The 13,013-nt window shown below is 39.4% G+C and overlaps 1 protein-coding gene across 1 annotated transcript in view; it reads right to left on the reverse strand.

Annotated features, from left to right (window-relative positions):
• The window catches only part of CORIN (corin, serine peptidase), a 166,568-nt gene that overhangs the window by 7,006 nt on the left and 146,549 nt on the right, over positions 1 to 13,013 (reverse strand). The window contains exons 17-19 of the mRNA XM_076336202.1: positions 6,092 to 6,214; positions 3,006 to 3,055; positions 1,296 to 1,470 (exon numbers count right to left, since the gene is read on the reverse strand). Coding sequence (XP_076192317.1) covers positions 1,296 to 1,470; positions 3,006 to 3,055; positions 6,092 to 6,214 — 348 coding nt within the window. The remainder of the gene's footprint in view (positions 1 to 1,295; positions 1,471 to 3,005; positions 3,056 to 6,091; positions 6,215 to 13,013) is intronic.

The following is a 13,013-nucleotide window of genomic DNA, read 5'->3' on the forward strand; positions in this document are numbered from 1 at the left end:
AGAAGCTGGGAGGGGGCACATTCAGGACAGCTGACCCCAACTAACCAAAGGGATGTTCCATACCATATGACGTCATGCTCAGTAGATAAAGCTGGGGGGAGTTGGCTGGGGGGCAGTGACCGCTGCTTGGGAACTGGCTGGGCATCGGTCGGCGGGTGGTGAGCAATTGCATTGTACATCACTTGCTTTGTATATTCTTCTATTAATATTATTTTACTTTATTTCAATTATTAAACTGTTCTTATCTCAACCCACGAGTTTTCTCATTTTTACTCTTCTGATTCTCCCCCCCATCCCACCAGGGCGGGAGGACTGAGCAAGCGGCTGTGTGGTGCTCAGTTGCCAGCTGGGGTTAAACCACAACAGAGGTTCAAGAAGGCTAAGTGTCGGGTCCTGCACTTGGGTCACAACAACCCCATGCAACGCTACAGGCCTGGGGAAGAGTGGCTGGAAAGCTGCCCAGCAGAAAAGGACCTGGGGGTGTTGTTCGACAGCCGGCTGAACATGAGCCAGCAGCGTGCCCAGGTGGCCAAGAAGGCCAATAGCATCCTGGATTGTATCCGAAATAGTGTGGCCAGCAGGAATAGGGAAGTGATCATCCCCCTGTACTCGGCACTGGTGAGGCCGCACCTTGAATACTGTGTTCAGTTTTGGGCCCCTCACTACAAGAAGGACGTTGAGGTGTTAGAGCGTGTCCAGAGAAGGGCAACGAAGCTGGTGAAGGGTCTGGAGAACAAGTCTTATGAGGAGTGGCTGAGGGAACTGGGGTTGTTTAGCCTGGAGAAGAGGAGGCTGAGGGGAGACCTCATCGCTCCCTACAACTACCTGAAAGGAGGTTGTAGCGAGGTGGGTGTCAGTCTCTTCTGCCAAGTAATAAGCGATAGGACAAGAGGAAATGGCCTCAGGTTGCACCAGGGGAGGTTTAGATTGGATATTAGGAAAAATCTCTTCACCGAAAAGGTTGTCAAGCGTTGGAAGAGGCTGTCCAGAGAAGTGGTGGAGTCACCATCCCTGGAGGTATTTAAAAGATGTGTAGATGTGGTGCTTAGGGACATGGTTTAGTGGTGGACTTGGCAGTGCTAGGTTAATGGTTGGACTTGATGATCTTAAAGGTCATTTCCAGCTAAACGATTCTATGATTCTATGATTTTTTAGTCTCTTAAAACCAGGCCTCTCTGATTTGCCATTCTGCAAAGGTCATCACCTACCCCCAGTGTGTTTGGTAGAGGAGGGAAGACTTGGTAATTCACATGTGCAAGTTTATATGAACAGTAAAGCTGTCTGGGCCCTCTCACCCTTCAAAGCAGTGTGCTACTGTCAAGACCCATCTCTTTGCAATCAAAACACAGCCACATATGTGTCCACTTGGCTCACTCTGCAGGGAGCATTGCCATGGCCATCGGCCTGGGCGACTGGTCCTACCACCAAGGATCCTCTTGTTCATGCGAGCAGCTGGGCGACGGCCACAGTCTAGTGAGGAACAAATGCAGAAGGGAGTTAATTGTTACCACAAAGCAGGTCTTGTATGACAAGACCTTCTGCAAGAAAACTGGGCACATAATGATATTAACAGAGTCATGAAATTACACTGAACAATACAGTAAATGAAGTCATCAATAACCACACAATAATATCAAACACACTGAGCCATTTTCATCCTTCCTTTATATCAAAGGATTTGCTCTCCTGATACTAATTTTGACCGGCTCAGCCTAAAATATTAACCAAGCTAAGTTTGGGATCCTGACTTCCTTTCTCTCAGGAGTTACCAGGCTGCCCTTGGGAAGGTTTCCTGGGTTTACGTCCTTGTCTTTCTGTCAGCTAGCAACATGTTTATACTATCCAGAAGAACTGCTTCTGGAAAATCTGCTCAGCAATAATGAGGCTTTTCTTAAACCAGGTATGTGGTGAATGTCACACAGTTTATTCAGCTACACCACACCAAGCTTGCTTTGCCTGTGGAAATGGCTAAGGGAGAATATTTGAAGATTTGAAGACATTCCAGTACTCTGTCCATTCTATTTTATAAGCCACTTCCACTGGAAGTTATACCAGATTTCCATCTGCCAGACAGTTACTTTTTCTGAAATAGCCCTTCACTTTTGTTTCACTTTATATTCTGGATTTGTAAGATGGCAGACATTATTTATCCTGTTTATACTCAGTCTGATTTAGAGAACAAAAGAACACCACCAGTTTCTGTAATCAGCCTCCCAAGGGAGGATATGCTGCCATTGCATAGACCCGTGGGAATTCAGTGGTGAAGAAATAAATCGGAGCAATGGTTATTTGTAACTTGTAATTCTTACTGTGTTCATGTGACTTCAGAGGGCAAGGGGTTTAAGTGTACTTAAAGCAACATATGTCATAAGCAAACACCTTTGACAGGCTCCTATGAGCTACTGTTTTTTTCTGATAAGAGTAGTAAATGTTTTGATTAGTTTCCCAAATTTAGGTCATGCTTTGTGATTAATTTTCCTTGTGTCAAGCTAATTCATAATTTAAGTGTTCTTCAGCTCTCCTTGTCTGTAGAACATGATTTCACTGAAGATGAAGAATTTCTGCATTTTCAAACCACTTAAACTTGCACAATCTGCTGTGCCTATAAGCTTGGTAGGTAGCTTTCTATTTCAGGTTCTTCTGTCCCCTTGAGCCTCACAACTAAACAGATCACAGCTTCAACTCCCAGGCAGACAGCCTGCTAACCACTCTGGTGGTAAAGGATATTTTCAGCAGGAAGTTTTATCAAATTAATTTTTGGAACCTGACTGCTGACAAAATTCATTTAGTGGGAGCAGGACTGGGCTACTGCAATACACAGCCTCGTAGTCAAAAAATAAGAAAAGCTGATGAAACTGAATAGAGTAGGAGGAAAAAAAACAATGCAAAACTGGATGTTGCAGAAGTCTAGTCAAATTTCAGAATGAATCCGCATTAAACATCTGCATTTGTTAATTTAACACATCTTGAAAAACATCTTTGTTTTATATGCATTTCTCTCTTACCTTCTTTAGTGCAAAAGAGAGCCACTTTGCTTCTGCTTCGACACATCTGTCTAAATATTGAAACAAGAACATGGTGGAAATCTCAATTAATTGATGTAATTTTTGGTAATTTGCAAATCAGCACAGGTATTGTACTCGTTGTGAACCAGCTGTTAAAAATTCCCCCAAACTGTAAAAAGAAACACAAGGAACTTCTTATGCCAGATCATCCATGGTTTCCAGCGTCTGCCTGGAGATAATTCAAAATATTAGTTCAGCTTTACAATACATTTCCTGAGTGGGTGCTACATATTTTGCAGACTACCTCGGTCTCTGGGCACTGATCCAGCTCTGAGGTCAGCTGGGATGTACAGTCTGTCAAGTCTTAACTTATGGCACCTGAAAGAACAGAGATTGCCATTCTCCTCTTCCTTACAGCTGAAGGATAGAATTTTCTTTGAAATACCTTTGATAACAGATGATCTTTCATGCCCTAAAAGTTTGGGGTTTTGAAAAAATCCAGGAAGTTCGCAAAAGTAAGTATTAAAACAACAAAAAATTATCATTTCTGTTGAAAATTTTCAGATGAGAGAGGAAAGAAGTGATTCTTTGTCAAAGGAAGGGAGATCCTTGTTAAAACAGCGAGCGTTGTTGCTCAACTAGCTGACTGCCTTTTTATTTCCACCACTTTTTCATTCCTACCATGTACGTGCTTTTCTGAGGCAGATGCAGAGCTAAATTAGACTGGATACACAGATTAGCTGTTCCCCAGCTAATTCTTTGCAGGCTATAATCTCAGTAGGTAGGCAGTATCTTTAAAATTGCAACCACCTAAAAAGAGGCTGCATGTGATTTTAAGTCATAGATACTAATGGGGGCACAAAAACAGAGTGCCAGCAAGCTCACCAGATTAGCTTTAATCTGTGATTTGACCCAACCTCTGTCCCTTACACTGCATATGCCCCATTCATATACTGTGCAAATCAGTCTACTTTCTGTTCCTGAAAACACAGACCATAAAATTCTGTTTCTAGAGATAGATGACCAGTTTCAGGAAAGAAAATTTTGTGCACAATTTTGAGGAGCATTTGCGCTCCATAAAAAAAATATACAGAATATAGCTGAGACCAGCCACACTCGTGTTTCACACTCGTTTCTTTGACTTATCAAATAGCCAGCTCTAAAAGAGAAAACTTTAAGCTTTTCATGTGTGCATAGCCTGCACTGTGCCATTCCCTCTTATCAGAACTTTATGAAACTAGTGGTGCATTTGTTGGTTCTTGCTCAAATTCCCAATAGTCCAGGAGCCTGACAGCTCCTTTAAACATACAACATAGTCCACAGCACAGACATTTTACATGCTGAAGCTGATCCAGATGAATACACCTAGACTGCAGGGCTCAGGAGCACTTCCCAGCTCCTGGGCTTGTCTTGCTTCGTGTTGGGAAGAGACTAAACGCATATTGTCCCCGGTACAATTTGCTTTACACTAGAAAGCAAGCCTGGCACATAAGAAGTGAGGCAGGCCTGCAGGTCCTCCAGTGGGATGACTTGGAGATCAGTATACGATGCATCTGATCTGCAGCACATGCACAGCCAGTGAGAGCCATCTAGACAGGATGCATGACACAGTCAAACAAAAAACAGCCTCACTCTTCATGCAGATAAGGCCTCTTATCTTCTCACTTCTTGTTACCCATTTTCTGGATTCGGGGAGACTGGAACATCTGTTCCTACATATTACTTTCATCTCTGTAACAGCTTTAGCAATAATCTTCATTACTGATGTTTTCTCTCCTTTAACTTGTACTTCGAGCGAAACTAGATCTTTTGCTACTAGATCTTGTAACTCAGAGGCTTCAAATCCATCCCTTCACACTTACTTCCTAGCAGACCACTTTCAAACATGGGAAAGTACCTTGAAATTTCTGCTTTGCACTTCAGTGACTGAACAGAATATGATTGTGGACCTGCCCCTGCATCTGGTTGCAACCCAAGGTGTTTATTCTTGTATTACTCTGAAGAAAAGCATTTAGATACCATTAGGCTAGTGGAAAGAGACAGTGAGAAAGGAAAAGAAAAGAGTTAAAAAGAAAATTTTCAAGTATCAGGCACCATCCTGTAATAGCCCTTCTTCTAGATGAAGAAATAAAGATGAACTTAAATGAATAGGGAAAATACTACTGGAAAACAGAACTAGTACAAAGCTGAGATGTAGAAAAGCAAAAGTAGGCACTTGCAGACACAATCTTTTTAGTATTCTGCCATTACAGAAAAGTTTCACTACAGAAAATAATGGAGCCAAGCAAAAGAAAAGTAGGTGTATTCCTCAGATTTATGTCTTCACACATGTTGTACCTCTGCATTTAGCCAAGACAGTCTCCCCTTGTGAAACAGAAGGATTTTCTATGGAAGAAGGATGTTCTGAAATCTAGGCATTTGAAGGAGAACAGGGAAACAATGAATTTGCTTTTTGAAGAATGCAGTTGCAGATGCGGATTAGGTGGCTCTCCCAGTTTTGTCCTGGATGTTTAAGTTTATTGGCTCTTCAGTCTCATAGTCACACTTTGAATGTCTCAACCATGAGATACCAACTACCTGTTTAGTTGAGTTAATTAAAAGGAATATACCACTGTCTGAAGCCAGAGGAGCTGCTAAGGAAACCTACTGTAAGTGGATATAGCTTCTGCTGAAGCAGCTGTGGTCACTCCAAATGTATGAATCCAAACTACACGGGCTGCAGAGGATGGTAAGATGTTGCTGCAGGTTTTGCTATATAGTACTTACTGGACTTTCTTGGTCAGCAGGGATTTAATGAAGCTGTCTGTTCCAGGTGCTTCAAGGGCATCACCTCTATGTCACTCAAATACTCCTAGTCTAGCAGAATGGGCCCCTGAGGATTCACAAGGTGGACTCAAAAGAGACTACAGTTGTAGTAGACACTAAAATTGTTATAGACTGTATCTTAACAACTCACATGAGTATGTGCTGGGATTTATACACAGATACCTTGGAAAAAAAAGAGCTTACCAAAGGAAATTTGCCATCCTCCATTGATAAGCGACTACACACAGCAGTGAAATAAATCTCATTTACCTGTTACTTACCCATTCACTAAAAGTGCGTGTAAAGTGGATGCATTTTTATTCTTCCAGTCTGAGTGCAGATTCAGCCATTTTTGATGCTGCATTTCCTCATTCACTATTACAATTTCTGTTTTGGATGGTCCTCTGAAACAAATGAAAGACACTCATAGACCTTCCAGTAGGTTTCGGTGTTACAATTATGAAGGTCAAGAGGCCCTAATGCCTCCTGTTTACTCCAAAGATATACAGCTGAATGTTATGTCAAAGCCACGTGTGGCAGAATCATAGTTAGGGGAATGAAATCACCCCAAGAAGTCAGGCCAGCTAACATATTACTGTCACTTATGTTGTATTTTCTGACAAGAACCAGAATTGGAATCGGGAGCAGCAAGAGCCTTCTGGTGGCATTTACTGTAGTGCATACATTGACATACTGTTTCTACAGTTTCTTGCCTCCAAAAATAAAAAAAAAATACATCTTCATATGTAGAAGAGGTAAAAGAAAAAATATTTTCTTACATTCCTATCTTTGGAAATCCATTACAATTGAACAGTAAAGAGCAGTCTGGGTCTTGTTAATAATACTTGACAGTATCTCTAAGTCCAAGCTGTCTGCTTTGCGAAACAGAACAAATCACGGGTGACGATGTCAAACCTGTCCTTCTGCAGCAAATTAACAGGAATATGAAAGTAAGTTAGACTGGTTCACCAGGAGATAATTTCATATATCCACTTCCTCAGTTTAGTTATTGCCTGATAGACTCAAGCCACTGAAGAAATTGCTGTTCTAATAAATCTCAATTGCTAAATGGAAAAAAGAGTGTATTTTTTAAATGGCTTTACAAGTCATGCAACTTTCCAGCACTGAACCATCCATGATTAGCCATCAATCCCTGTCAATGACAAGGACTTTCAATGACTACTCTCCTGCACACTGGTCAATGGCCAAATTCTAAATCCTAGTTCATGGAAAAGAGAATGAGAAAAGTTCAGAAAAACTGTGATGTGCCCTAAAACTTGCCTCTGAACCCAGTCTCTCATGGCAGTACCTAGTAATGCCAGCCAGGTTATCAGTTTAAGTCCAATTTTCAGTATTAACTATATTTCTTAAATATTTTCAAAAGTGCAGCACCCTTTACTCACTTGATTGCATAAATTAACAAAGATCAAAGAAAGAATTCTGTTTTATGGTAAAGTTGTCAATGCAACCATATGGAAATGTTTTCAACAGGGCTGGCAGAATTAACTAGGCTCGGAGGTCACAGCCCTGGATCCTGCCTGTTACATGACTTATTTTTCAGAACTTTCTCTGGGCATATTAAGCAAATATCATTCCATGATCTACTACCCAGAATGTGCAGGCAGATAATAACAAGCATTTTTAAACACTGTGTTATTCCTCATTTAGAGAAAGCTGTTTGCTGCAAAAAGAGCTTTCTTCCTTAGTGCCTGCTTGTAGAAAACACATAAAACTCTCCTCTCTTGCTTTCCATCATTTGCTTATTTCCCACTCTTTTTCCCACCAAACATACACAAACTTTTTTTCTTAAGATGATATTCTGCCTTATGATCTTCTGTGAACAATTGTTTACCATTTCATAACTGTGTACAGTGATATTTTATGTAGCTGTAAACAGTGCCTGATCTATAAAATATATAACTCAAAAATGTGCAAAAAGGTGCAAATATCATGCCATCTGATGCCTCCAAATCTGTATTATCCCTAACACCAGATTATTTTGCTGAAACCTGCAGTTCTGAATTACAGATTGTGATGCTATAATTATCATTAAGCAGATACGTACTTCTAAGCCAGGGCAACAACCTACAAGACACTTAAGCCTGTATGAAACTTTATAATTATTAATATAAGGTATTATACTTAGTAAAATTATGGCTATGGCCTTTTTCCTTGGTGGTCACAGCTTGATATAATACACTCAAAACCAGTATGCCCTAATTTATGTCTTTAGAATGCCTTCTATAAACATTTATAGAGCATTCCCCCCTTGATGATGTTTATACAAGGTTTTCTTTCAGATAGGCAAGGGCCACCCCTTGTCTCCTTTCATCTATTTTAATTAGAAATAGCCAGAATAAAGGGGACCTAAGAGCCTCATTTCTAGCTGAAGAAAGCTGGAAACAATGTTAGCATTTGTGTAAAGACCAGAGCATATGGGGAATTGCCAGAGAATGACAGAACATGAGCTAAAAATGTTAGAGGAGGAGTAAGGACTCGAGCTAAAAATGTTAGAGGAGGAGTAAGGCCTCGGGCTCGTGTGAGCTTCTGGGTCTGAGACTTTCAGCGTCCAGGGAGAGGCTGCTATGCCAGGAGTATACATTACACACGGGACTGTAAAGCACTCAGAGAGAAGGAGGGAGGTAGAGCAATGGGGACTCATTTTAGCCAGACCCATCCTGTGCTCCAGAAACACAGCAGGCAGCAGATTCTACTTGGCCCCTCTTGGAGCTGTAGCACACAATTTCTTCTGTGGACACACTCTAAAGAAAAGGGAAGAAGGATCTTTCAATGGACAGAGCTGTGTCAACTCATGGTGTATAATTTCTTCATAAGAATATTTTGCTTTACTGAGTTTCTTACATACTCCAACAACAAGCCTATAGCTGCCAATTACTTTAAGACATCAGTCTACATCTTCGACTTCAAAATTAGCTCTCTTGTCAATTTTTTATTTTAGTGGCCTGCCGAAGTTGACCTAAATTAAGTCAATCTGCACAAAAGTCATGTGTGTGGCCATATGTAACATCTTTCAAGATTTCAGGCAACCCAAATAAAGAGCCTTTTTTATGAAACACTTTCAGAAGGCTTTTTCACTTCTTTGCAGTTTTCTTTTTTTTTTCCCCCCCTTTGGTTTGCATATAACAGAACAACTTTGTTCAGAAACTTGGTGTTGATTTTAGACTAATGCTTTTAATTATTACCCATATTGCAACAATAAGCAAAATTGAAACTGTATTTGTTGACTGAAACTGTATATACCTGGAACACAATGTGCAGTTTTGAGGCCCCTCAGTTTAAGAGGATATTCAGAAACTGGACAGGGACACGCAGATGGCTTTCAAATTTTCTAGGGGCCTATGGCACTGACGCACAAGGAGAAGTTGAGGGAATTGGACTTGTTTACTCTTGTGAAGAAGCAGCTAAGGAACAATTCAACAGCAACCTACAACTACTTGAAGAGGAGTTAAAAGGTGATGGAATCAAACTTTCCTCAATAGTGCTGCATTGTAAAACAAGAGGAAACGGCCTAGAGTTGCAGCTTTGGAGATTCATAGTGGATGAAAGGAAATACTTTTTCACTAGGAAGGTGGAGCAGCCCTGGAACAGACTGTGGAATATCAGTCCACCAAGGTTTTCAAGACTTGGCTAAACAGAGCAGTGGTTGAGCTGATCTCGTTTTGGCGATAGTCCTGCTTCAAGTGGGAGATGGACTAGATGTTCTCCAGATGTCTGTTACAATGGGGATTTTATGGTTCTGTGGCACAGCAGAAATACACTGTAGCAACCAGTACCTATGCTGAAGAGCTTAATCTTAAAAAAGGCTAACAGTTACTAGAACAGATGTTTCACACATAAGAGCATCTTTTAACATTACAGTACAGTCACTGAAATATCTACATCACTTAAGTTTGTTAGTGGTATCTGCAAACATAAGACATTCATACCATGGTAACAATAATGCATACCTTTTGAGTGGTAATCTTTGGACCAGATCCTCCACCAGGCTTCCAAGATAACTTACAAATCCTACTGGAATCCCCAGGACTTTATAACATCTCATGTATTTGGATGGAACCATTTGAGTACTGAAATATTATTTTAAAACCCATGGGGTTCTAAGCATCTATTACTGAATAGATCACAAAAATTTAACTGACTGTCTCATGTGTCTCATATTAAATATCTGCAGTAAAACTTTATATCCAAAAGAACTATGCTGAAGCTTCTGAGATCAAACCACTCAAACATAACACTCAATGAATACACTTTAGGGTGCCTGTAGTCTCAGTCTATGGACTTCACCAAGACCACATCAAAAGTGCCATAGTTAAGTAAATTTACAATAGACGCACAACAAACAGCAATTTTTTATGATTTTTTTTTCCGCTCTACATTTAAAGTGATAGAAATACTAAGTTTAGTGGTAAAAGACAAGCACGTCTTTCACCTAGATTTTCATTAGGTGCTCTGCACTGTTTTCAAGAATGAAATGGGATTAGGACCTGTGAAAAAAATCCTTCCACAAGGCTTTCTTTCACTAAACAGTTAACTATCAGAAAATTCAGCCAAAAGGAATCTTATGAGGCCATCTGATCCAGTCCCCTAATCCAAATTAAGATCAACTATATTTAAATTCTCTCTGACAGATTTTTGTCTGCCCTGTTTGTAAAAATCTCTAATGATGGAGAATCCTCAGCATTGCCAGGTGATATATTCCAGGATTTACAGTTAGCAATTTTTTTCTAATGTTTGTTCTAAATCTTCCTGCCTGTCATTTAAGCTCATTACTTCTGCCTTATTTCCACTGGAAATGGAGAACACTTTATTCCTTGCCTCTTTGCAGCAGCCTTTTACATATTTGAAGGCTCCTATACCTCTCTCCCCCTGACTGACCACACAGCGTTTTCAACCTTTCTTCACAGACCATGCTTTCTAGGTCTCTCGTCATTCCTGCTGACCTATTCTGAACTCTCCCCATCTAGTCAAAATCTGACACAAGCTGAATACACCAGAGGGATTACACATAAACACTCCTGGTTAATTCAGGCCATTTCTCCAGTCTGTCAAAAAATTTTTGAATTCTAATCCTGTCCTCCAAAATGCTTTCAGATCCTCCCAGCTTGATGCTGAATGAGAAAATATTAAGCGTGATCTCCACTCCATCACCTGAATGACTCGTGACAACACTGAATATCATCCCAGACACACTGGGATGTGTCTAGCCCCCCCACCGATACATCTTTATGGTTTGACAGTGAATCATCAACAGTCTCGTATCATTTCATCTTTGTCCATATCTCCTTACTTATTTCAAAAGTCATTTCACATAGTGTGAAAGTTAGAAATATATCGCATCTACTGTTTCTTCCCTATCCACAGTGACTCCGCCTTTTCAAGGAATAAAGTAAGGGAATCTGACATGATTTGTTATTGATAAATATATTGTCTGTCATTAAGACCTTATACTTCTGTAGTTATTTGTTGATAATTGAAGCTAGGCAACTAGTTTGTAAACCTCCGCATCTTCCTCTTTTTCCCTTTTTAATGAAAGATGGCATACCTAACAGTTTTCAGCCTTATGTAGCCATTCTCCACAACTTCTCAAAACTACTGGCTACCATTATTGGCAGCCATAATGGAGATCTGCCATAACCATAAATCTTAAACGCTCCTGCATGAATTTCAGCAGAACTAGCTACTTTGAAGAGCAGTGTATAAACTCTTATTTTCTTACTCTAGCCCTAATTCTTAAGTCCTTGCCATCTTAGAAACATAGTAAGTTCTGCTGAGGTTTCTTTGCGGTTTTGTTCTGGGTTTTTTGTTTGTTTGCTTTGCTTTTTTTTGTTTCATATCCCTGTTTTTTCTGATTTTTTCTCCAGATACTTATGCTGTTGTTCTATACAAGTTCTTGTAAGTTTGAACTACCTCTCCACTCTCTCTAGAATTCCACTTCCAGTTTCGGATCACTGTACTGCTTGTGCCTCAGCCAAGTTAGTCTTGCTGCTTCACAGAAAGATGTCTGCTAGATCTAATGAACAAAGGACACATATAATTCTAACATATCTAATTTCTTTAATCTAAGTTTCCTTTAATCTAAGATAATTTCAAAAAAAGTTATTCAATGATTCTACAAAATCAGTCACTCATAAAATCAGAAAGGCAAGACATTTTAATTTGCAGTAGCACTTATGTCTACCTGAATGGGAAATTCTAACTTAGATTTTACTAATTTTTCAAATTTCAATTTAAAAATTAGAATATTCCTTTAATACATTTAATTTCAAGCTATGGATTCCCTTATGTGTGTTTAAGAGAGGGATTTTTAGAATTAAAAAAGAACAATAAAACCCAGTCTGTCTTCTACATTATAAATGCGCTCGCAATGGGGAAAAGTAATGTTTAGGGTAATTTCATTACATAAGTTGTACAATGGAAATATTAAAGAAATAGTTTTCAAAGCATTCTAGCCTGCTACCTGCTGATCACTGTGCACAACAGTCAAAGTCTATAGTATAGTTTATAGTGAAACACAAGGAACATTATGACTTAAATACTAAATCATAATGAAAAAAAAAAAACCAAAATAAAAGGCAGGGCATAATTTTAGGTTATGAAGTTAATATTCTGTTCATGATTAAAAGTAACATAATTTGGGATACTTCTGTACAGCAATGGTTTTAATACCTCATTCTCCCTATTCCATTGTGGCAAACTCTCTCAAATGTATTAAATTGCAAGTTTAGAATAAAGCGTAATCCATAAACTGGATTCCTTCTCCCTTCAAAGTTAACAGTAATAGTCCTCTTGTTCAGCTTCTATAATTCCATTGTTTTAAGCCTCATGTGACAATAGGCTTGAAAAAGGAAGCCTTGTGTTATGCCAGAAGGTGATGAATAACGTGTGTATGGGCACTAACATAAAACAAATTAGGCCTATTTCAGAGCTGGAACAGCATCTGTTTCCTGTCTGTACTTACTTACTGGTTAAGATGTTTCTTGGTCTTGAGCAGAATTCTATTAAGCCATGGCTGTGGCATAGAATATGGAGTAAAAGATCAAAACCTTGATTTTAACAGCATTGAAATCAGAGAAATCTGAAATTTTAACACGAAAACATATGGAGACATAAAAAATGGAAATTAAAAAGATTCACAGCATTGACAGAAAACTAAAACATGTATGATTAAATAGTTCTTAAAAT

This window comes from Aptenodytes patagonicus, chromosome 4 (genome assembly GCF_965638725.1).
Source record: "Aptenodytes patagonicus chromosome 4, bAptPat1.pri.cur, whole genome shotgun sequence".
Classification (NCBI taxonomy): domain Eukaryota; kingdom Metazoa; phylum Chordata; class Aves; order Sphenisciformes; family Spheniscidae; genus Aptenodytes; species Aptenodytes patagonicus.